Genomic DNA, 20865 nt, shown 5'->3' with positions numbered 1-20865 from the left:
CCTCCAGACCCTGGGTGTCCTCTTCCTGTCTTGGGGAGTTGGGGGCAGTGAGCTGGTGACACGGCTACCCAGTAGCACCTTGTCCTTGACACTGAGTTTATCTGGACCGGGCAGAGCCCTAGTGACAACTGGGGAGGGAGATGCGAGGTGGGGGGGTCTGAGCCACCGGTGTGGAGAAGGCAAGGCAGGCAGGAGTGGGAGGTTCCTGAAGCCTGAAGAGGTTAGGTGATGTCTGGGGGGTGGCAGGAGGATTCTCCGAGGTCAGGGGGAAGAGTTATGGGATAGTTGGGGAGAATCGGATTAGTGTCAGGAGGCAGGAGGGTTGGAGAGAGGCCTGGGCTTGGGGTCAGCTGGAGAAGCCCAGCGTCAGCAGGAGGGGTCTAGGTTTGGGTGGGAAGGGCATTAATGGGAAGTTCTGGGAGGCAGCTGGAGTGCCATCAAGGGGTCAGTGGGCAGGGGAATGGTCAGCAGGAAGCCGCTGTTCATTGAGGGCTGACGAGTCAGAGGGCAAGGGCAGTGGGCCAGGCTTGGGGACCCTGACCACAAGCTCCATGGGCTCCCGAGCCTTGTTTCGATAAGCCCGGCGGATGGTATCTACTGCCCGCTGGTGCGTCACCTGCTCCAGGCTCTCTCCATCCACGGCCACAAGCTCGAAGCCAGCCTGGGATGAGGGTGAGAGAATCACAGACCTCCCTCCTCAGGTCAGCACCACCCCACTCCCAACCTCTCACCTCCACCAGCTGGGACACTCCTCCCCAACTGGGCGGAGGGGATGGACAATGGGACTTTTGTGTCCAGAGCCCGATGGGGGCAGGGTGGGGCACAGACAATGGTCTTTTGTCCCTTGGGGCTAGGGGTGGAATAGGATGGGCCAGCCTCAGGCCCAGGCTGGCATGAGGGCACAGATTTTCCCCTAGGTCTGCTCAACCTGCAGCTTAACCCCCTGCTCCAAGCCTCCTCCCACAACCTAGTCTACACATGTCTGGCTGGAAGATGAGCATGTACTGGTCCTGCCCCCTGCCAGAATTCAGATCTGGGCCTAAAGAGTGGGTCTGGGTGCCCTTCACTCACCTGAAGGGCCCCGCTGAGGAAGGCGGCGCCCCCGGGGAAGATCTTTTCTATCTTCACCATGGGCTGTACCTTGGACTCAATGCCCCCAGAAATGCTGATGCCTAGTGAGAGGGAGAAACACTGGGTGCAGTGCAGCCACATCCCTAAAGCCTAGAGCTCCCTGGAGAACCCAGGACACATGCCCAAATAGAGAGCCCCCCAAGTCAACCCCCGGATTCTACTACTACTCCATCCTCAACTCACTCGAATCCTAAGCCTCCCAAATTTAGACCTTCCCAACTATACCCTGATTCTTTCCCTTGTCCCAGGTCCCCAAGTCACACCCCAACACCAAGCCCACCAACCTCACCCACATCTGAGCCCCCACCCCCGACCAGGCCCCGTCCTGCCAGGACTCACCCAAGGACTGTTTCATCTTGGACAGCGTGACAGTCCTCAGCTCCCCACTAGGGACCTTCGTGGCTGTCTCCTCACCTGTCCTGCCAGTTCCATTCTCAGAGGGCCCTTGACTGCCCCATGCCTTGGCCACCTGCCCATCCATAGGTCGTGGCAGAGGGGGCCTGGCTTTTCGAGGCTTGTGGTAGCGCCCATTGGCTGTGCTAGGAGTGGGGATGGGTGCCGGGGATGGGGAGTGCCTGCGGCCCGGGGACTTGCCTCGGCCCCGGCTGCGGCTACGGCTACGGCTACGGCTGCAGCTCTGGGCTGGGCCCTGGCTCCGGCTCTGCCGAGGGTCCTCTAGGGTCAACGGTTCGGTCAGCAGCCAGTTAGGCCTCGGGGGCCGGGGAGCCACGGGAGGTGGCTGGGGAGGGGGTGTGCAGGCGCTTCGGCGTGGGGCAAAGGCATCTACTGGCACGTCTTGGAGAGGGGGGATCCCTTTATGAGGGTGGCGGGGGGCAGAGGCACCCAGGGAGACCTGGAGGCCCCCCAGCCGCTCCCTCAGCTCCCCATCTTCTTCCTCTTCTGAGAAGCCGTTCACAGGGAGCAGGTAGAAGCCGCCACGACTGTCTGGGGAAGAGGGCCAAGGTCAGGCTGCCCTCTCCTCAACAGCCCAAACTGCTTGGCCAGAGCCCAGTCCTCACTGCGTGGGGGTAGGGAGACCTGGGGGTGCTCTTACGGCAGTGTGTCCCACAGTGAGGGACGCTGCCCCGTTCTATTGCAAAAGTATTTAAATACTTTCTATTGGAATAGTTACAGTTTTATTTTATCATGTCTGAGTAAAAATATGACTCCCACACCCAAGCTGGTAATTTCTCAGAGATTATTGCATAGAATGAGATGATTTAACAAGTGAGTGGGTTTTAAAACCAATTAGTAAGTAAATAATAGTACAGATGGTTAGTGGACGTGATAAAAATAGTCCTGGCAGATGAGGGATTCCCTTCAGGGAACCACACCACACGTATCTCTGAAGCCACGAAGTCCTATGTGGGAACAGGGGTGGAATGCCCATTTTCCCTGCCCGAGTCCCCCTGGGGTGTGCCCCCTCCCTGTGCTCTGGGACTCTGACTGACCAGGCACGGGGGTGATGAGGTGACGCTTGGGTAGTGTGTCTTGTCGGGTTGGTCTCAAGGCAGGAGGCCGAACTGGTTGGAGAGGAGAGCAGGTTAGGAACAAGGCTCCCTGAGGGACACAGCTGAAAAAGCCCAGGCGTCTCTGCCCCTCTCCCCTGGGAGCACCACCCCCCCCCGACCCCCGCGCCTGCCCCCAGCCCCACTTGAGGCTCAGGAGCCTCAGTCCTGCCCCCTGGCTGCTGACCTGCTTGACTCTTGAGGGCCTCAAAAGCCTCCAGCTCCACAGGCATCACCATGCTGTCGAAGCGACCCAGGTCTGTGGGGGCCACCACACTCCTGGGGGAGGGTAAGAGATGAGGTGTGGGCAGGGCTCAGTTCCAGGGGGGCCTGGAGGGGCTTCAACCCTGGAGAGGTTAGGGGAGGTATCGGGGGTCCCCTCCCTGCCCCCAAGCCCTCCCCACCTGATGTCCCTCAGCAGCAGCAGCTTTGCCGGCCTGTCCAGAATGGCCAGCAGGGGCCTCACTAGGTCCTCCACGCCGCCCTCGTGCACGTACTGCAGAGAGAGGCACCACAGGTCAGATAGCAGCAGGGACCTCCGGAGCCCGGTGAGGGGGCATGCCTGGGCATGTGGGGGTCCCCATGTTTAGGAAAGGTTCTCCCCCAGGCCCGGGCTGCTCACAGGATGGTCTTACTCGGTGACTGGGTGGAACGTGCAATAATAATGACAGAACGGTTACAGCAACACCAATAACAGCTTTGGGCCTTTTTCTAGGCCTTCTACACATGGTCTCCCACTTTGAGAGATGACATCAGTTATTCCTGTTTTACAGATGAGGGAACTGAGGCTCAGAGAGGACTTTGCCCCAGGCCATACAGATGAGGAAGTGTGAAGAGAAATTGAAAATTGAGAAATCTGGCTCCTACCTACTACAGTACCGGAAAAGGATATGCAGGGAGTGGACTCTCCTCCCCACCCCCACCTCCCAGGCTGAAGGAAGGAATTTGAGCCAAAGGCTAGGCTGTGTGCCTGGCTGTCCCAGCTTGTGTCTGCATACAGACCGACAAATTAGGCTTTGTTCAAGGCTGGAATGGGGACTTTGGGGAAGGAGTGGCCCTATAGAAAGTCTCTCCAGTCTTTAGCCAGGGTAGTGGAGGCATTTCTGCCTGGCACTGCCCGGATGCCTCCAGCCACACCCCACCGTCGCAAACTGACAAACTGAATACTGGGAGTCACCCAACTTGGATAGCACACTGCCCCCTAGTGCCACGACGGACACACACAGAGCATCCCCGGCAAACACAGGACACTGGGAAACAGCACACCCTGGTGGCCAGAGTGAGACATTCACAAATAGCTGGAAATTAAACGTGTGTGTGTGGCCCTAAACCGCGCACAAAGTTGCAGGGACTCGCACATACACATACGGACAATACACCCCCTTTTGTCTGGAGAGAGATACACGTAATGGCAGAGAACCGATCGCATATGTGCAGACACTTCAAGTCCACAATCCTGCGTTCAGCATCCACTAAGTGCCTGGTCCTGTACTGGGCAGTAGGGACACAACGACAAAGAGCCACAAGCCCCAGTAAACTACAAACCACTGGTGACGGCTCAGAGGGAGTCTCAGAGGAGAGCGGGAAGATCAGAGAAAGCTTCACGGAGGTGGTGGCATTTACACTGACTCTTATGCATAAATGAAAGAAATACAAGAAAGTTGAGAAGAAAGGGTGATGTGGAGTAATGGGTTCATAGAAGTTTAACAGGGCTTCCCCTGTGGCTCAGTGGGTAAAAAATCCGCCTGCAATGCAGAAAATCCAGGACATGGGCGTTTGATCCCTGGGTCAGGAAGATCCCCTGGAGGAGGGCATGGCAACCCACTCCAGTATTCTGGTCTGGAGAATGCCATGGACAGAGGACACACGCACTCATGCACACAGGGTACATGAAGGGGCCTCGATATAGGCTGTGCGGGCTGTGACTGCAGTACAGGCGGTGCTCCTAGAGCTGCGCAGTGTTAGCCTGTATAAACCATGTTACATGTTTTACCCAAGGAAGATGACATGGTGACCGTGCGGAAGCAGAGGTTAGTGAGCTGGGGAGTCAAATCAGGGAGTGCCTTGAATGTGAGGATAAGGAACTTGTACTCTATTCTGCCAAAGACAGGAGGCTGCAAGAGGGTTTGGGGAGTTTGTAAAGTGATCAGACAGGTAGTTTATAATGCCTGGTCGGTAGGCTGTGGGGAGATGGCTCAGAGTGGGAGATAGAAGGGAGGCTTGGGGTTCAGGACCACACATCTAAGGGAGCTTTACTAATCATTCCAGCCAGGACACTACCCCGAAGGTCTGATCTCTTGGTATGCGTGGGGCTTGGGTCAGACTCGGGTGGTGGGCATTGCTGCCTAGGTGCTACGAGGCTCTGGGAGAGGCCTTCCCGGTCTGGGCACGGAGGGAGGAGCAGAGGGATGGGGGAACAGCATCCAAAGAAACTGATACAGAGCGCCACCTGGTGGCCAGAGTCTAGTGTCGCAGGCTTACAAAGACGGTACATTCAGCCCTACTTGGCACACTAAGCTGAGCGTGACACTCAAGTGAATTTAGCCCAGAGGCCTTTAGCTGCCCCCAACATGCATCTCCACATGTAGCTCTGCTGTAAATCAAGCATTGGGAAAAGGCTGCATGAAGTATTGGGCCTCAGTCTCCAGGTGACATGCTGCTGCCGCTGCTAAGTTGCTTCAGTCGTGTCCGACTCTGTGCGACCCCGTAGACGGCAGCCCACCAGGCTCTGCCGTCCCTGGGATTCTCCAGGCAAGAACACTGGAGTGGGTTGCCATTTCCTTCTCCAATGCATGAAAGTGACATGCACACAGATACAATCATACAGTGCTGTTGTTTAGTCCTTAAGTCTTGACTCTTTGCGACCCCATGGAGTGTAGCCCGCCACGCTCCTCTGTCCTGGGGATTTCCCAGCAAGAACACTGGAGTGGGTTGCCATTTACTTCTCCGGGGGATCTTCCTGACCCAGGGATCGAACCTGTGTCTCCCGCATTGGCAGCAGGGTTCTTCACCACTGAGCGGACAGGGAAGCCCAAATCATATAGTCAAGTCAACACAAACCCAGATAAACAAATGTACACATCACACAGACATAACACAGCCCCACCCTGACCAAGGTGAGGGAGTGGGGGGGAACCACAAACAATTTCCTGAAACTCTTCCGTTTGCGCTGGTACAGAGGATCACGCATGCACTGATGCAGATGCAGTATAGGGAACCCATCGCAGGAAACCTGGGGCTTCTTGAGACGGAAGGAGAGGAGAGGGACTTCCACTTCTCCTGGAGGGAGTGACCCATGCCTCCTACAGTCTCCCCAACATTCAGGCCACAAAGACTCCCTCAAATCTACCCTCAACCCTACGGTGGGAACCTCTGCTTCTGTCTGAAGTGGAAAGGAACAGTGAGGAACAGTGCAGATATTGAGGGAGGCTTGGGGTATGTTGGGAGAACAAAAGATTGCTTACTTGGGTAACAGGGGAGAGGCCAGGCCTGATGGCTGACCCAGGAGTGGAAGGAGGCATGAGCTGGGGAAGGCTGAGGTTTACAAGAGAATAGAAAACAGAGCAGGTGACTGCAGGGACTGAGGTCCCAAACTCATCACCTGGCTGGTCTGGCTCCTTCTCTCCTCAGCTTAAATATAACCTCCTCTCGGAGGCCCTCCCAGACCACACCATCTAGTTTGTGCCTCAGGTTATTTTCTCATGACCTTTTCCTTCATAAGACTTCACATGATTTGTCTCTGTGGGTGCTTAGGTTCTAGTTACTATCTGTCTTTCCTTCCTGACTGTAAACTCAGTGTGTGTATCCATGTGTCTGTGTGTACTCCTGAGCAACCATGTCACAGGGGTGACTTCTGCTTTGCTTACCACTAGGCTCACAGTGTTAAACGCAGATAGTGGCCTGAATGAATGAGGGGTTGGGTGGCTGAGTGACCACGTACTGGGGCTGAGAGTGGGCTGGTGGCTCACCCGGGAGCAGTGGCGGGTGACAGCCAGCACCTCATCATCGGTCAGCAATCGCCGGGCCAGGTCCTGAATCAGAGGCCGACGGCTCTCCCAGGCCTGCACCCGCTCATCCACATTGGGCAGGTGGCTGGAGGGGCTCCCAGACCTGGCAGAGAGCAGAGCCCGGCCCCTCTCCCGGTCTGCAGGGCAGGAGGAAAAGGATACAGTGAAGGAGCCAGGAGCCATCAGAAGCCAAGGCAGGGGCTCTCCTCAGTGGGGTCAGACTCCAGAATAGACTGGCTAAGGGTCCCAGGTTCCCCAGGCGGAATCCCAGCCTAGCCCGGATGCTCCCTGCCATGGTCTCCCACAGCAATCTGCCCATCACTGGAGTTCCAATTCAGGCCTTTGAGGCCCCATCCCAGATCCCTAGCCCAGTCTGCTCCTTAGCTGAGCCCTGGCCCAGAGCCCCTGGGCCCCCTGAACATGTAATGTCATGCTAGTCTACACCACTGAAGTTCTAGCAAGGCCCCCTCCCTCATCTCCCCAAAAATCTGTCTTTGGGAGTCCCAGCTTAAGCTCCAAGTCCTCAAAAAATGCACCCCAATGTCTATTTGTAACCCTATGTTCTTGGAAGGCATAGCCAATTCTTTTAGTTGCCCCTGATGTGCACCTCTCAATCTGTCTGATACCCCATGCTTGACCATGAGAGTAACCCAAAGTCTCTTAGCACCCCCAACATGCACCCCATTGCAGCTCTATTGTAGACCAGGCTCAGAAGGGGGAAGCAAGCATTACCACGTCTCAGCCTCCAGGTGACAAACTTCTGCACGGGCCCCACTCCCCCTGCTAAGAAGAAGAAAGAGGCTCAGTTGCAGCCCTGGTCTCCCATCTGAAAATGGGGGTTGGGGACTCAGAACTAGCTGGATCATGGGCTGGAATGGAGAGTTCAAGGCTGGAATGTGGTAGGACTGGGAAGCAAGAGGCCAGGCTATTGAGGCGGGTCTTGAAGGCCAAGGTCAGGCCAGGAGCTTCATTCACAGGCAGTGGGGAGGGAGTAAAGGCTTTGGATCAAGAGAGGGCCCAGTGTGTGCCCGGCTCATAGAGGTCCATTGGAAAGCAAATGAATGGATGGAAGAACCCCAAGGGCAAATCACCTACCTTCAGGGCACAGAGAGAAAAAGAGGAGCCTTTGAAGAGGGAGAGGGGTAGCCAGAGAACTGGGAAGAGAACCAGGAGAGAGAAAGGCCTTGGGGGCTGTGAAAAGAGAGATGAGTTTAGGGAGGGGGTTAGACTGCCCTGAGTTGAAGGGATTGTCTCTCCCATGAGACCCAGGCAGGGGCAGGCCCATCCCCTCTTTGCCTACCCAACATTCACTCTCCCTTCCAGAAACAGCACCCTGATTTCACCAGGGGATCCATCCCATCCCCCACCCCCAGCATTCTCAGTCCCTGTACTCCAGGGTGGACACATGAACCAGGCTGGCCAATGAAAGCACCCTCTCTCTCTCCCAGGTCACAAGTGATGTGTTGGGCATGTGATCCCAGCTGGGCAAACCAGAGCCTGGGACATCATCTGGAACTATTTAAGGAGAGGCTCTTTCCCCCGGGGTTGCTAAGCAACAGTGGCACAACCACTTACCTTCAAGAGGCAAAGCCAGCAAGATGAAGACAAACCAGGGGAAAGAGGAACCAAAAGATGAAGAGTGAAGATGGCTGAGGAGACTGTTTAAACCTTTAGACCCAGTTTACATCCATAGCTGAACCAAGAAGTGCTTTTTAAAGCTAGCTTGAATTAAGTTTTTCTCACAGACAACCCCAAGAGTCTCAATTTATTCACTTTTGGTCCAGCCTTTGAACCTCACCAGAGAGAAGAGATGCTCTCTGGAAGAGTCCTCAGGAAGCCTTTGACATGAGTGAAGCCTGTTTAGGCCCTCCTGCCTGGGCCTTGGTCTAGAAATGGCCTTGCTCTGCTGCTGCTGCTGCTGCTGAGTCACTTCAGTCATGTCCGACTCTGTGCGACCCCAGAGACGGCAGCCCACCAGGCTCCCCCATCCCTGGGATTCTCCAGTGGGTTGCCATTTCCTTCTCCAATGGCCTTGCTCTAGGTGGTTCTAGAACTGGCTAGAGCCAGTTCAGGTTCGATCCATGATACAAGGTGCACTGGGATGACCCAGAGGGATGGGATGGGGAGGGTGGTGGGAGGGGGGTTCAGGATGGGGAACACATATACACCCATGGCAGATTCATGTCAATGTATGGCAAAACCAATACAATATTATAAAGTAAAAAAAAAAAAAATTAAAGTTTAAAAATAGAACTGGCTAGAGCCTGTGGAGTTCTGGCCAGGGGAGATGAAGCCAAATGCTCTAGGAAAGGAGTGCCCTGCCTCCCAAGAGCACCAAGAGCATGGGCATCTGACCCAAGGTCTTCTTGTCTGTGCTGTGACTCTTATCAGTTTTCCCTTCTGTAAAATGGGAAGATGAAGCAGTACAACAAGGACCACTACATGTTCTGAGCAACTATTGTATGTCAGACCATGTACTAAGTGATTAACATACACTGATTCACTGATTCATCATTATTCCTAAAGAAATAGTATTGTGTGTGTGTGTGCTAAGTTGCTTCAGTCGTGTCGGACTCTTTGCAGCCCTGTGGACCATAGCCCTCCAGGCTCCTCTGTCAATGTGATTTCCCAGGCAAGAACACTGGAGTGGGTTGCCATTTTCTTTCCCAGGGGATCTTCCTGACCCAGGAATCTAACCCATGTCTCCTGCATTGGCAGGCAGGTTCTTTACCACTAGCACCAACAGGTATTATTACTCCTGTTTACTCATGTGGCTTGCAGGGCAGGGTGGCGGCTCACAGCTGGGATGAGCCAGTGTAGGATTCAGACTCAGAGCTGTGGAATAGCAAGTCGACTTTTCCTCTGTCCTCGCGTCTGACCCACCCAGTACCTACCTTTCTCCAGGTCCAGGTGAGGGCGGGGCTTGGCTGGGCTCCTGCTGTCCAGCGTCCAGGCCTCTCTGTGCCCATCCCCTGCCAGGCGCCCCTGCCGCCCTCCCTTGAAGAAGAGGTTCATCAGGGTCTTGGAGCGCTGCAGGGCCCCCTTCTCCCCAGGGGACCTTGACTTCTCCTTCCTCCGCTGCTTCTTCTCCTCTGCAGACACGAGGGAGGGGTGGGCAGAAGAGAAGGACTAGGGGCAGGGGTGTGAGGAGGGGCAGAGAGAAGGGAGAGTCGGGGGCAGACAGGATCTGCAGCCGTGTGGGAGGTGGGGATGAAGATGGGGATGGGGTTCCTCTTCCAACTTCCCACCTCATCCCCACCCACAGCTCCAACTATGTAAGGAGTGTGTGTGTGTGTGTGTGTGTGTGTGTGTGTGTGTGTGTGTGTGGACAGGTCTGGGAGCCCAAGGATGGAGGGTCTGGGTTAGGGCTGGTTTGGGGCCCAGGACTAGTTTAAAATGGAACCCAAAGCAGGATCTGGGTGTGTTCTGGAGCTATGGCTGGGCAAAGCCTGGTGCAAAGGAAAGTTTGGGGCCCAGTACAGGGTGCAAGACAGATTTTGGACCCAGAGCTTTTGGGGGGAGCAGCAGCAACTTGTCCCCCACATACCCCACAAGGTCAGGTGGCTCTGGGAGCGGGTGATGGGGGGCCGGGGTCGGCTGAGGGCCAGCAACAGAGCAGTCTTGGGGGACTCAGAGAGTGCAGAGTCAAGGTGGCGGGTGGGTGGTGGGCCGTCGGAACGGATGGCGGTGTCCCTGAGGATGACTGTGGGCCGCACGCTGCACCAGGTCTCCACGAGGCTCCCCGCGTCCGGCTCCGTCTGCATGGCTGTGTCCGCCCGCCCCCAGCCCGGGCCCCAGCTGCTGCCAGGCTCCTCAGGCCCCAGGCAGACATCCATGCGGTCTGAGGGCAGGGAGCCCTCAGCCGAGCTGTAGGGGGCACTGGAGGTGAAGGAGGAGGCGCTGGAGCTGCTCTCCGAGGCGGGGGACAGCTGCTGCAGCGCCCCGTTGCTCACTGCGGGCAGTGGGGAGGGCAGGGGCATCTCAGAGGCCTGGCCGGGTGGCTTTGGGGCCCTGCCGGGGCTGCAGCCCACTCGTGGGCTTGAAGTGGGAGTGCTAGGTGGCAGCGGGGTTGTGAGCATGGGGTCTCGGGAACCAGCCACTACTCAGCAGTCCTGCTAACTGGTTGCGGGACCTTAGGCAAGGCACTTCTCCAACCACCCCCAGACTTGCCCCCAGGAGAGCCTGGATCAGAACCTGCAACTTCTTAGAGGGGAGCCCAGAGACAGGAGTCCCGAGGAGATTTTGGTGCCCCTCCCACTTATTCTTCAGAGATCCCAGTTCCACTTTAGGGCCCTTTCCCTCCAACCTCGGGAAGTTGGTCACTTACATCGGTCCAGCCAACAATACTCAGAGACCATCTCCTTGTAGGCAGGATACCTGCCGGTCTCCTGGGGAGGGTATGGTGGGGATAGGAGGGCAGAGGGGAGTGAGTGAGCAGGGAGTGGGAAGAGAGGGTAAGAATATGGGAGCAATGGGACAGCAGTCAACTTTTCAACCCAATTACTCTGCTCTCATACTCCAGCCACACCAGCCGCTTCATTTCTGAATGTGCCAACTTCCTCTACACTTTAGGACTTTGCACGTGCTGTGTCTTCTTCCTGAATTCTCTTCCTTCAGCTCATCTTATGGCCAGCTCTTCAGGTGTCTCCTCCTTAGATCCCCCTGGCTAAAAGGGCCTTCCCAGATTACCCCATCCCACCTCTCCATCAATTTCCTTACAACAGCCGTCACAATCCACATGCATCTAGTCTGTCTGTTTCCCTCCAGCAGCAGAGACCTCGTCTATCTGTTTCACTGTTGTCACCCCATACCTGGCATAATGGCTGTCATATAGTAGGTACTCAAAAGTATTGAATGAATGAATGAGGGCAGAGTGGGAGGAGAGGAATGTTTGGGATAATTTGAGAGGAAGGAAAGGGACAGATGGGATGTGGGAGAGGTGGGAAATAGAGGTGGTGGGGGGATGGCGGAGGAGGCACTGAATGGGGAGAAGGATGAAGGCTTGGAAAGGAGAGGACCAGGGCAGGGGCCAGGGTTGGGGCCTGGGGAGAGGAAGACATCACCTCCTGTGGGAGCCAGGGTGAGAAGGACTTGATCCTTAGGCAAGTGTGAGACCCGCATGAATAATGAATTCAGGTACCTCCCCTGAAATCCAATCTCTGTCCTGCCCTGTGCCCTAGGACACCCACCATCCAGGTCCTGATCCTACCATGTCCCTTTCTGGGCAGGACATTTTCTCCTTACCCTCCAAGACCTCCACCACTCATACAAAGGGGCACTGGCCACTGCATCTGGGGGTGGGGGAGGTGGGCTGAAACTAGGTCCTGCTACTGATCAGCTGTGTAAATGACTGATTCCTGAGTTTCTTTGCCTTTCTGAGCCTCAGTTCCTTCTCCTGTGAAGAGAGATAGGACAATGCCTGCCTTGCCTCTCAGGAGGCTGTGGAAAGTCATAAGTGGCACAGCAATGGGCAGCATTAAGTGCTAGACTGGTCTGGGAAGTCCTTCCTAGAGTCTGGCCTCTCCCTGACTCCCACAGTCCTGCCCACCTTGATGGTCAGCATGATGTGTGTCTGACCCTTCAGCACCTCCACGGCCTGGCTGTGGCTGATGTCATCGAACCTGACACCGTTGGCCGCTAGGACCTGGTCTCCCACCTTGATGCCGTTCTCCTCGGCCAGTCCACCGTGGTCCACTCTGGGGTCAGGAAAGGGGCAATCTGATGCCTCCCCTCACCGCCCATTCCAGACTCTTCACTTGAACACAGGGATGACCTCGTCAAACTCCTTGACCCTCCTCCTGGTGAGCCCCGGCCCCTCTCCAGATCCTATCCCTAACCTAGGTCGCCGGGACATGTCTTTGGGCAGGATCCACTTGCTGATGCATTCCCAGGCCCCAGCCCGACTCCGTCTCATCCCCTGCCCCAGTCTCACTTGGACACATAGATGCCCAGGCCAAACTCCTTGCCCCCGCGGATGTTGAAGCCCAGGCAGAAGTCATCGGAGGTTGTGTAGAGGTGGACGATGCGCCGTGCACCGTCCTCTGAGCTGCTTTCGGAGGGTGTCGAGCTGCACTTTTCTACTACCAGTCGCCGATTGACCACATCCACCCTGAACAATCACACGGGGCCCTCAGCCCGGGCCCCCATCCACCACCACCCACCCCGCTCCCCCAGCAGCCAAGACAATTGCGCAGGAAAGGAGGAACTGCTCTGCGGGGCCTGAGATCTTCACTGGGACATAGATTTCATCAAGTTAGGGAAACCACGGAAATCTTTCTTTATTGAGCAGCCCTAACTGCCAAGCCCCATTTTAAATCCTCCCCAGGCCCAGGTGGGAGAGATACTATATTGTCCTCAGGCCCGAGGCAGCAGCAGCTTGGGCTTCCCAGGTGGCACTTGTGGTAAAGAACCCGCCTGCCAATGCAGGACATGTAAGAGATGCAGGTTTGAACCCTGGGTCAGGAAGATCCCCTGGAGGAGGGCATGGCAACTCACTCCAGTATTCTTGCCTGGATAATCCCATGGACAGAGAAGCCTGGCAAGCTGTGGCCCATGGGGTGGCAAAAAGTCAGACACCACTGAAGTGACTTAGTAGGCACACACGGAACTGCCAGGCTCTATTTTAAATCCTCCCTGGGCCCGGGAGAGAGCTACTGCCCTGTCTCCAGGTCTGCAGCAGCTATAGCATAGAGGGGCAGGGTCACTGGGGCCTGAGGCCACCGTGTTGAGAGGAGGGCTGGGGGAAAGACACAGCCTTTTCTCATTTCAAGGTCAGACCATTAGATCCCTGTGTTTCCAGTACCAGGGGATGGGAGGTGCAGAAGCCCTGGGCTCTAGGTCTCTCCCACCATGGCTCTGGGTGGTGGTGCTGGGCTGGGGGTGGAGGCCAGGCCTGCTCACCATGTGGTCTTCTCCTTGGAGAACTTGATGCCCGGCACGCGGCCCATGCGTCTCACCATCATGTGCAGGCGGCTGCTGCCAGTCAGCACCTTCACAGCGCTGCCCATTGTGGTGCTCTCCAGGCTCAGCCCATTCACCTCGGTGATCTTGTCCCCCACGCACAAGCCAGCCCGCTCTGTATCAGGAAAGGGGGTGGTGGGCAGGGGCCCCTGGGGAGAAGTCCCCCAGGTTGAGGCTGAGCCTCTCCCATCCCTGAAGCTCCCTGGGATACAGCTTCTTCAATGAGATTGGGATCCCCAGGTAGGGTCTGAGTATCAGCCCATGGGACCAAGGACCTATTCATTAGACCCTTTCATCTCCCCACTGGATCAGCCCCTCCAAAACTGACGGTCCTCTCCTCTCATCCCTGCTAACAGCTCTGCATACCACCGAAGTAGGGGGTCGCATCCTAAGCCAGGATTTCACCCGTGGGGTCCCACTCACCTGCACTGCTCCCCTCCTCCACTTTGCTGACGAAGATGCCCAGGCCGTGCTCAGAGCCGCCCCGCACACTGAACCCCAGCCTCCCAGCTGGACTCTTCTCCACTCGAACTGCATGGATGATGTCACTTTCATCGCTGTTGGCTGATGGGGGTGGGGACATGGGCATGACTCCCCTGCCCATTCTGGGCACAGAGGGCCCCTGAGTCCCCTAACTTGGGGCCTGCAAAGGCTGGGTTGCTGGGCACAGCCACCCAGGACCCTAAATGTGGGCATAGGCAGCTAATTTCTGAGTCTTCTCTGAGTGATTCTGAGATCATGGCAGGAAGGGTGTGGGAGCAGGCAGGACAGGACTCCATGCTAGAAGACACTGTTTTCCTTCCCTTATAATGTAGGGGTGTGTGTGTGTGTGTGTGTGTGTGTGTGTGTGTGTGTGTGTAATCCATACTAAGCTTCCCATACTCACTGGGACAGGCCAAATTCTAAAAAAGACAGATGGATGAAAAAGTCAGAGTCAGATGGATGAAAAAGATTCCATTCTATGAGGCACAGTCGAGGGAATCCTGGCTCTCTGGCTTAAAGCAGAGACAAGCCTTCTTCAAATAGTTGAAGAACTATTCTATAAAAGGCATTAGATATTTTTGTCTTTGTAACCCCTAGGGCAGAACCAAGCCCACACAGTGGAGTTATATGGAAGAGATTTAATAAGGGAAAACTTTCTCTAAAACCTTTAGCTGGCAGACAATGGAATGAATTTTCCATGAAAGATAGTGAATTCCTCATTATTTGGAGGCATACAAGCTGATAGTAAACCCCTGTCTGGGATGTTGTGGAAGGATCCCTGAGGCTCCTTTTACCTTGTAGACTCTGTGATTCTGGAGGTGAGGGTTCTAGGAGCTATTTGGCTATGAGGAGAGAAACCCAAAACACCACCATGCCTTTGTATGCACCTAGAGCACAAAAGTGGTTCTCTCCATCAGTGACAGGGAAAGTCAGGAGGGGAACTTTAGGGACCAGAACCATTGAGGAAGGCTTCTTGGAAGGTGGGATTTGGGTGGGTGGAGGGGAAAGGATGAAGGGACGGAGTGAGCAAAAGCTCAGAGGTGGTCTTCTGCTTAGAGAAGAGTGAGGGGACTGGAGGGGTCACTTGGGTCCCAGGTGGGAAGGTGAGAGTTCTTGGGTGAGGCTTACTCAGAGGTGTTTGAGAGGGGAAATCTCTCTCTCTCTCTCACACACACACACACACTAGATCTAAGAGAAATCAAGTTACAGTGCATGAGCAGAGTGGCTCTGGAAGAAATCCCCAAGGGCAGCCTGTAGGCAGGGGCAGTGCAGGACAGAGGCATGAGAGGCACTGGGGCTTCCTAGCTGATTCTATCTGCGCAGGTCCCAGGACCTTCTCAGCCCAGACAAGGAGACTTTTGCTCTCCTGCCCTCCAATTCTCTTTCTCCTCATTCCCTCCTGGAGAGCCAGCTCCCTGGGCCAGGAGGATGTCAAAATCTGGGTTTTGAGCCTAGAAGCTTGGGGCCCCTGAGGAGGGAAGTTTCTCTACCTCCAGTGCCTTATCCCTGCCACCAGGCATCTCTCCAGATACCCACTATCTCCTCACTTTCACCTCTGTCTCCTTTAATCCATTCTATACACAGTCATGCCTCTGCCCTGATTAAAAGCCTCAGTGCTTGCCCCTGCTTCTAGAAGGAGCTCCACATTCCTTCCATGCCCAATTAGGCCCTCCCTGGTTTCCCTCTGCCCACCTCTCAACACTCACCCCTGGCCACCCTCCGTGGCCTCATGACCTTGGGCCACACTGACCTCCTCCCTGTTCCTCTCACCAGCCAGTCCTTTCAGTGTTCCCTCTGCCTGGGGTGCTCTTGCCCAGACCTTCGTAAAGCCACCTCCTATTTCCACTTCCTCCTGGCTCGGGTGCCACTTTCTCAGAGAAGACTTCCTGGGAGATTCTGCTGAAGAAAGGCCCCTCCCCCTCCTCCCAGGGAGTCTCAAAATTGGTCTCAAAGAGAGCTCTCCAGATCAGCATCAGCAGCCCCCGGAAAGTTATCACACATGTGAATTTGGAGTTTGACCGCAGACCCACTGAATCAGATGCTCTGAGTGAGGGATCCACTAAGTTTTTCATGAGCCCCCAGGCAATTCTAATGTATTCTGAAGTTTGATAACCACTACTCTATCCTATCATCCAAATACCTTTAAGATTGTTACCATCCTTTCTCATTATTTGGTCATTTGTAATATTATTTATTTTCACTCTCCTTTCACTGGACTATAACTTCAATCATGGTAAAGTGAAAAAGTGAAGTCGTTCAGTCAAGTCCAACTCTTTGTGAATCCAAGGATCATAGCCTATCAGGCTCCTCCGTCCATGGGATTTTCCAGGCAAGAGTACTGGAGTGGGTTGCCATTTCCTTCTCCAGGGGATCTTCCTGACCCAGGGATCGAACCCGGGTCCCCTGCATTGTAGGCAGACGCTTTACCATCTGAGCCACGAGGGAAGTCAATCATGGTGGGGACTTAGTAATTCTTTCCACCAAGGTATTCCCCAGTATGTTGCACAGTGCTTGATATTTGCTAAGTCTTCAAAAAAAATTTTTTTTTGGCCACAATGCACAACATGTCTGATCTTATTTCCTCAACTAAGGGTCAAACCCATGCCCTCTGCAGTGGCAACACGGAGTCTTAACCAGTGGATCTCCAGGGAAGTTCCTGCTAAGTCTTTTTTTGATGAATGAAATAATAAGCAGAATAATGAATAAATGAATAAGTTAGGAGAGCAAGAAGAAGGGGCTGGCTGGGATTAAAGGTAATGCCATTTCTCTGGGACCCAACGAGTTTGAGGAGCTGGTGGGAACTCTCGAGGACAATGTGGGTAGCAGTGTTCCCCCTTCTACTGTGTCTCCCTCATCAGTTACGTTAGGCCTCTGGAAGGGTCTAAATAATAACATATAAAATCACATGGGGGAGGGGCTCCAGCCTGTGGTGAGTTGGGGGATGTTTGTGCTCAGGTAGAGGGGACACTTCTGAGCTCACAGGCTCCCAACCCAGACGGACCAATTGGTTGGATTGATGCCCCAGTCCTTCCATCATTGCTAAGGGAGGCTGCTCTCCTGACTGCACTGGGGCCTGCGATGAGGGAGAGAGCACTCATGGAACTGCTGGAAGAGGCTCTTGAGAGGGACAGTGTGCATCATAGTCGAGCATGGAGAGTGCAGGGGGAGGTATCGGTGTAATTCTAATATGATGGGATTGGCAGGGGCTGTACTGCAGTGCCTCCCTTCTGCTCCTCCGTGTCTCCTAGTTCATCTGGGGGCTCCAGCTCCATGCCCAGAGTGACATTCTGCCTTGCTGCTCACCTGAAAGTGGGGCCAGCGTGGCGGACGATGGGGGTGAGTGCGCTGGGCCACTGGTGTAGGAAAGCCTGCTCTCTGAGCAGCATATTCCACCCAATGGCCTGGGCAGGGGACAGACAGGGCCCAGTGAGGTCAGAGGGGAGAGTAGGGTCTGAAAAGCCCAGTCTGAGAGCCAGCCAGGGGAGCTCTGCTGGCTGAGAGAGGAGGGCAGCTGGAGATACTTATCTGGTTCTGCTCAGGGAAAGCCCAGGCCCGGGGAGGCCCCCTCCCCTGCTGGTAGGCAAGGTCCTGCCTGGCTCACCGGCTTTTTGTCGCCTCACATCTGTCACTGCACCATTCTGTCTCCTAAGTGCCCACCTGCCATATTCCACACTTTCCATTTCAACCTTGCCTGTGATATCTCTACCCCACTACCAGCTGCTACCATGGCTCGTTCTCCCAGCCCTGCTACACTGGAAATTTCTGGAAGGTGAAAGTTGAGACTTAGTTCTCTGTCGGTTCCCCTCAGGACCTAATGAGAGCTGGTATAAGATAGGTGTGCCATGAAACGGCACTAAGCAACTGCATAAGATTAGGTGTCCCCCTCCCTCAGGGCCCAGACCTGGGATTCCGTGCTGACCCTTGACCCCTCCCCATTCTCTGAAGCATCTTCCAGTCTACCTCTGTCTCCATCCTTTGCACCTGAAGCCTTTAATTCTGTCTGTCCATCTGGACACTGACTCCCACAGCCCAGCATAGAGCTGGGCACACAAAGGGCAGGTTGATGAAAAATGTCCTTCTTCATGCTGTCCCATCCCCCAAAAGTCATACTCAAATGAGCCTGGAGAAAGGAAGAGTTCACAGGAGGGAGGGGGCCAGTTTAATACTTGGCCTTGCTTACTTGGGGGCTAGCATACCACACTGGAGAAGGCAATGGCAACCCACTCCAGTACTCTTGCCTGGAAAATCCCATGGATGGAGGAGCCTGGTGGGCTGCAGTCCATGGGGTCGCTAAGAGTCGGGCACGACTGAGCAACTTCACTTTCACTTTTCACTTTCATGCACTGGAGAAGGAAATGGCAACCCACTCCAGTATTCTTGCCTGGAGAATCCCAGGGACAGAGGAGCCTGGTGGGCTGCCGTCTATGGGATCGCACAGAGTCAGACAATACTGAAGTGACTTAGCAACTTAGCAGCAGCATACCATACACCTCTTCTTCACCTCCATGCCCAGACCTCCCAGCTCTGACCTCTCCACAATCTTGCAACACTAAAAAACCAGTCTGAAGATAAGAAAAGGATAGACGAGGAAGAATCTATGGGTTACTAGAGGCCCTCTCTCTTCCTGCATCCCTAGGACTCCCCCACCCATGCTGGCTTTCCCTTCACCTACTTAAGCCTGCTGTCCCCTACCCACTCTGATAGTTCCTGGCCCTGCCCCCACCTTCGATAGGGGAGTTGATGAGGATGACTCGGCCCATGGGCGATGAGGCTCGGATTCCACGGGGGGGCCCATTCAGCAGCCGTTGCTTTCTCAGCAGGTATCGCGTTGCGGAGCCCGACTCGCTGCCCAGGTGGCCTCGGGAGGAGAGGGAGCTCAGAGAGCTGGAGCTTAGGTCTCCAAGACCCAGCGGGTCAAAGCCCACTGCAAAACCATGTGCCATGTTGGCTAGATTGGGGTGGCACCCTGCAGGTCCGGAAGGAACCTGCTGACCCTCAAGAGGAGGGCCCCCCACGCCTGGGGCTCCATGAGCCTTCTGTGCCAACCAGGGTCTCAAGGACTGGGAGCCCCCAACCTCTGCTGCTTCTCAGGAGTGTGTGCTCCAGGCCTGCACAGGAAGAGCAAGGATTGGGGAAGGGGTGGAAATGCTGCCCCTGCTGCCCCCCAGGACCTCCACCCCCTCTCCCCCAGCTTGAGCATCCTGTTCAACCCTTAGGTCTTTCACCTCTCCCATCCCTGGCTAGAGAACTGCCCATTTCAGGCACCATCGTGGACTTTGGAGCCATTTATACCACAAGGTGGGTGAGAACCTCTCTTTTACCCCTTGTTCCTGCTCTCAGCTGAGTCATCTATTCAGGTAGGTCTCCAGTCCTCAGTAGAGGTTGAGAGAGTGGAGATGGGATTATTGCCGGCCCTAGGGCTGCAAGCAGGAGAAGGCAATGGCACCCCACTCCAGTACTCTTGCCTGGAAAATCCCATGGATGGAGAAGCCTGGTAGGCTGCAGTCCATGGGGTCGCTAAGAGTCGGATACGACTGAGCGACATCACTTTCACTTTTCACTTTCATGCTTTGGAGAAGGGAATGGCAACCCACTCCAGTGTTCTTGCCTGGAGAATCCCAGAGACGGGGGAGCCTGGTGGACTGCCATCTATGGGGTCGCACAGAGTCGGACACGACTGAAGCGACTTAGTAGCAGGGGTGCAACCACTGTGAGAGATTTGGGCCGGGACAGTTCACTGCACCACCTCTCCTGTGTATGTGGGCTGGGGGCCAGTCCCAGGGGCTGTGCCTCCAGAACCTGGGACAGCTGCAGCCAAGGGCCCCAGAGATCTCCAAGCCCCAGGCTGCAGTCTCCTCTGTCCCTCCTTCCCTTGGGTCTAAAGAGGTGCATGAACCTCTCCCAGCCTTGGGGACGGGACTTGCTGCTGAGAATCCCACAACATCCCACGCAAAACCTTGGGCCAAATCTCGCATAGCAGTTCCAGAATCTAGAACGCAGCAGCCCACCCCCGGGCTCCATCCTTCCCGACCCGCCTCACCTGGTCGCGCTTGCGGCAGCCGCCGGCCTCGCCCGCTTGCGGGCGCGAAAAGAGAGCCGCGGCCCGGGAATCCCCGCCCACGCCCCGCGGAGTCTGCAGGAATAGGGCTGGCCCGCCCAGCCTCGGGCTCCCATTGGCTGGGAAGGCCGCCAGTCACTCCCTCCGGCCACCTCTCCTGGGTGCCTGGGGATGCCGTCTGTAAACTGGGCTGGGGCCAATGGGTTCTACCCGCTCCAGTTCGAGTTCTGATACCCCATCCTGCACTATGAACTTAAAGCTTGGATCTCGGCTCGCCCGGCTCCCGCTACCGGTTCGGTGCAGGCGAGCCTAGAACCGCGTCGTTTCCAGGCCGAATCAGCTACTTACTGCTGCTGCTGCTAAGTCACTTCAGTCTTGTCCGACTTGCCACCTCTCTGCGGTCACCCCTGAGGCCTCAGCGAGGGAATGTCACCTGGGCAGAGAGAGGCGTGAATCTGCAGTGGGCAGGAGCTCGAGCTGCAGCCTCAGTTTGCGGCATGGATGTTCTGTATGACGATGAGTTGTGTGCGTGTGTGTGTGTGTGTTTGAACGCTGCCTTCACATGCATCCTCCTTCTATGTCAGAAAGTATCTCTCTGGCCTTCCAGTTCTGGAAAGGACGCATAGCAGGGAAGCTGGTTTCGGGCCACCAGAAGGAGGAAGAATGTCTGATCCACTTGCTTGATGCAGACAGAGGTACCTTGAGCTTTCTGCCCCCT

The 20865-nt window shown here is 55.5% G+C and overlaps 1 protein-coding gene across 1 annotated transcript; it reads right to left on the bottom strand.

Annotated features, from left to right (window-relative positions):
• PDZD7 (PDZ domain containing 7) lies at positions 347 to 20188 on the bottom strand. The gene is given in 17 exon segments (XM_018041121.1): positions 347 to 661; positions 1072 to 1172; positions 1471 to 2076; positions 2583 to 2654; positions 2827 to 2918; positions 3044 to 3135; positions 6608 to 6783; positions 7379 to 7429; positions 9541 to 9738; positions 10194 to 10598; positions 10974 to 11034; positions 12195 to 12342; positions 12579 to 12755; positions 13547 to 13721; positions 14030 to 14170; positions 18813 to 19197; positions 20130 to 20188. Coding segments are annotated over 16 exon segments (3030 nt in total). The 5' UTR covers positions 19033 to 19197; positions 20130 to 20188.

This window comes from Capra hircus, chromosome 26, assembly GCF_001704415.2.
Source record: "Capra hircus breed San Clemente chromosome 26, ASM170441v1, whole genome shotgun sequence".
Taxonomy (NCBI): domain Eukaryota; kingdom Metazoa; phylum Chordata; class Mammalia; order Artiodactyla; family Bovidae; genus Capra; species Capra hircus.
This window is presented reverse-complemented; position numbering and strand designations above follow the sequence as displayed.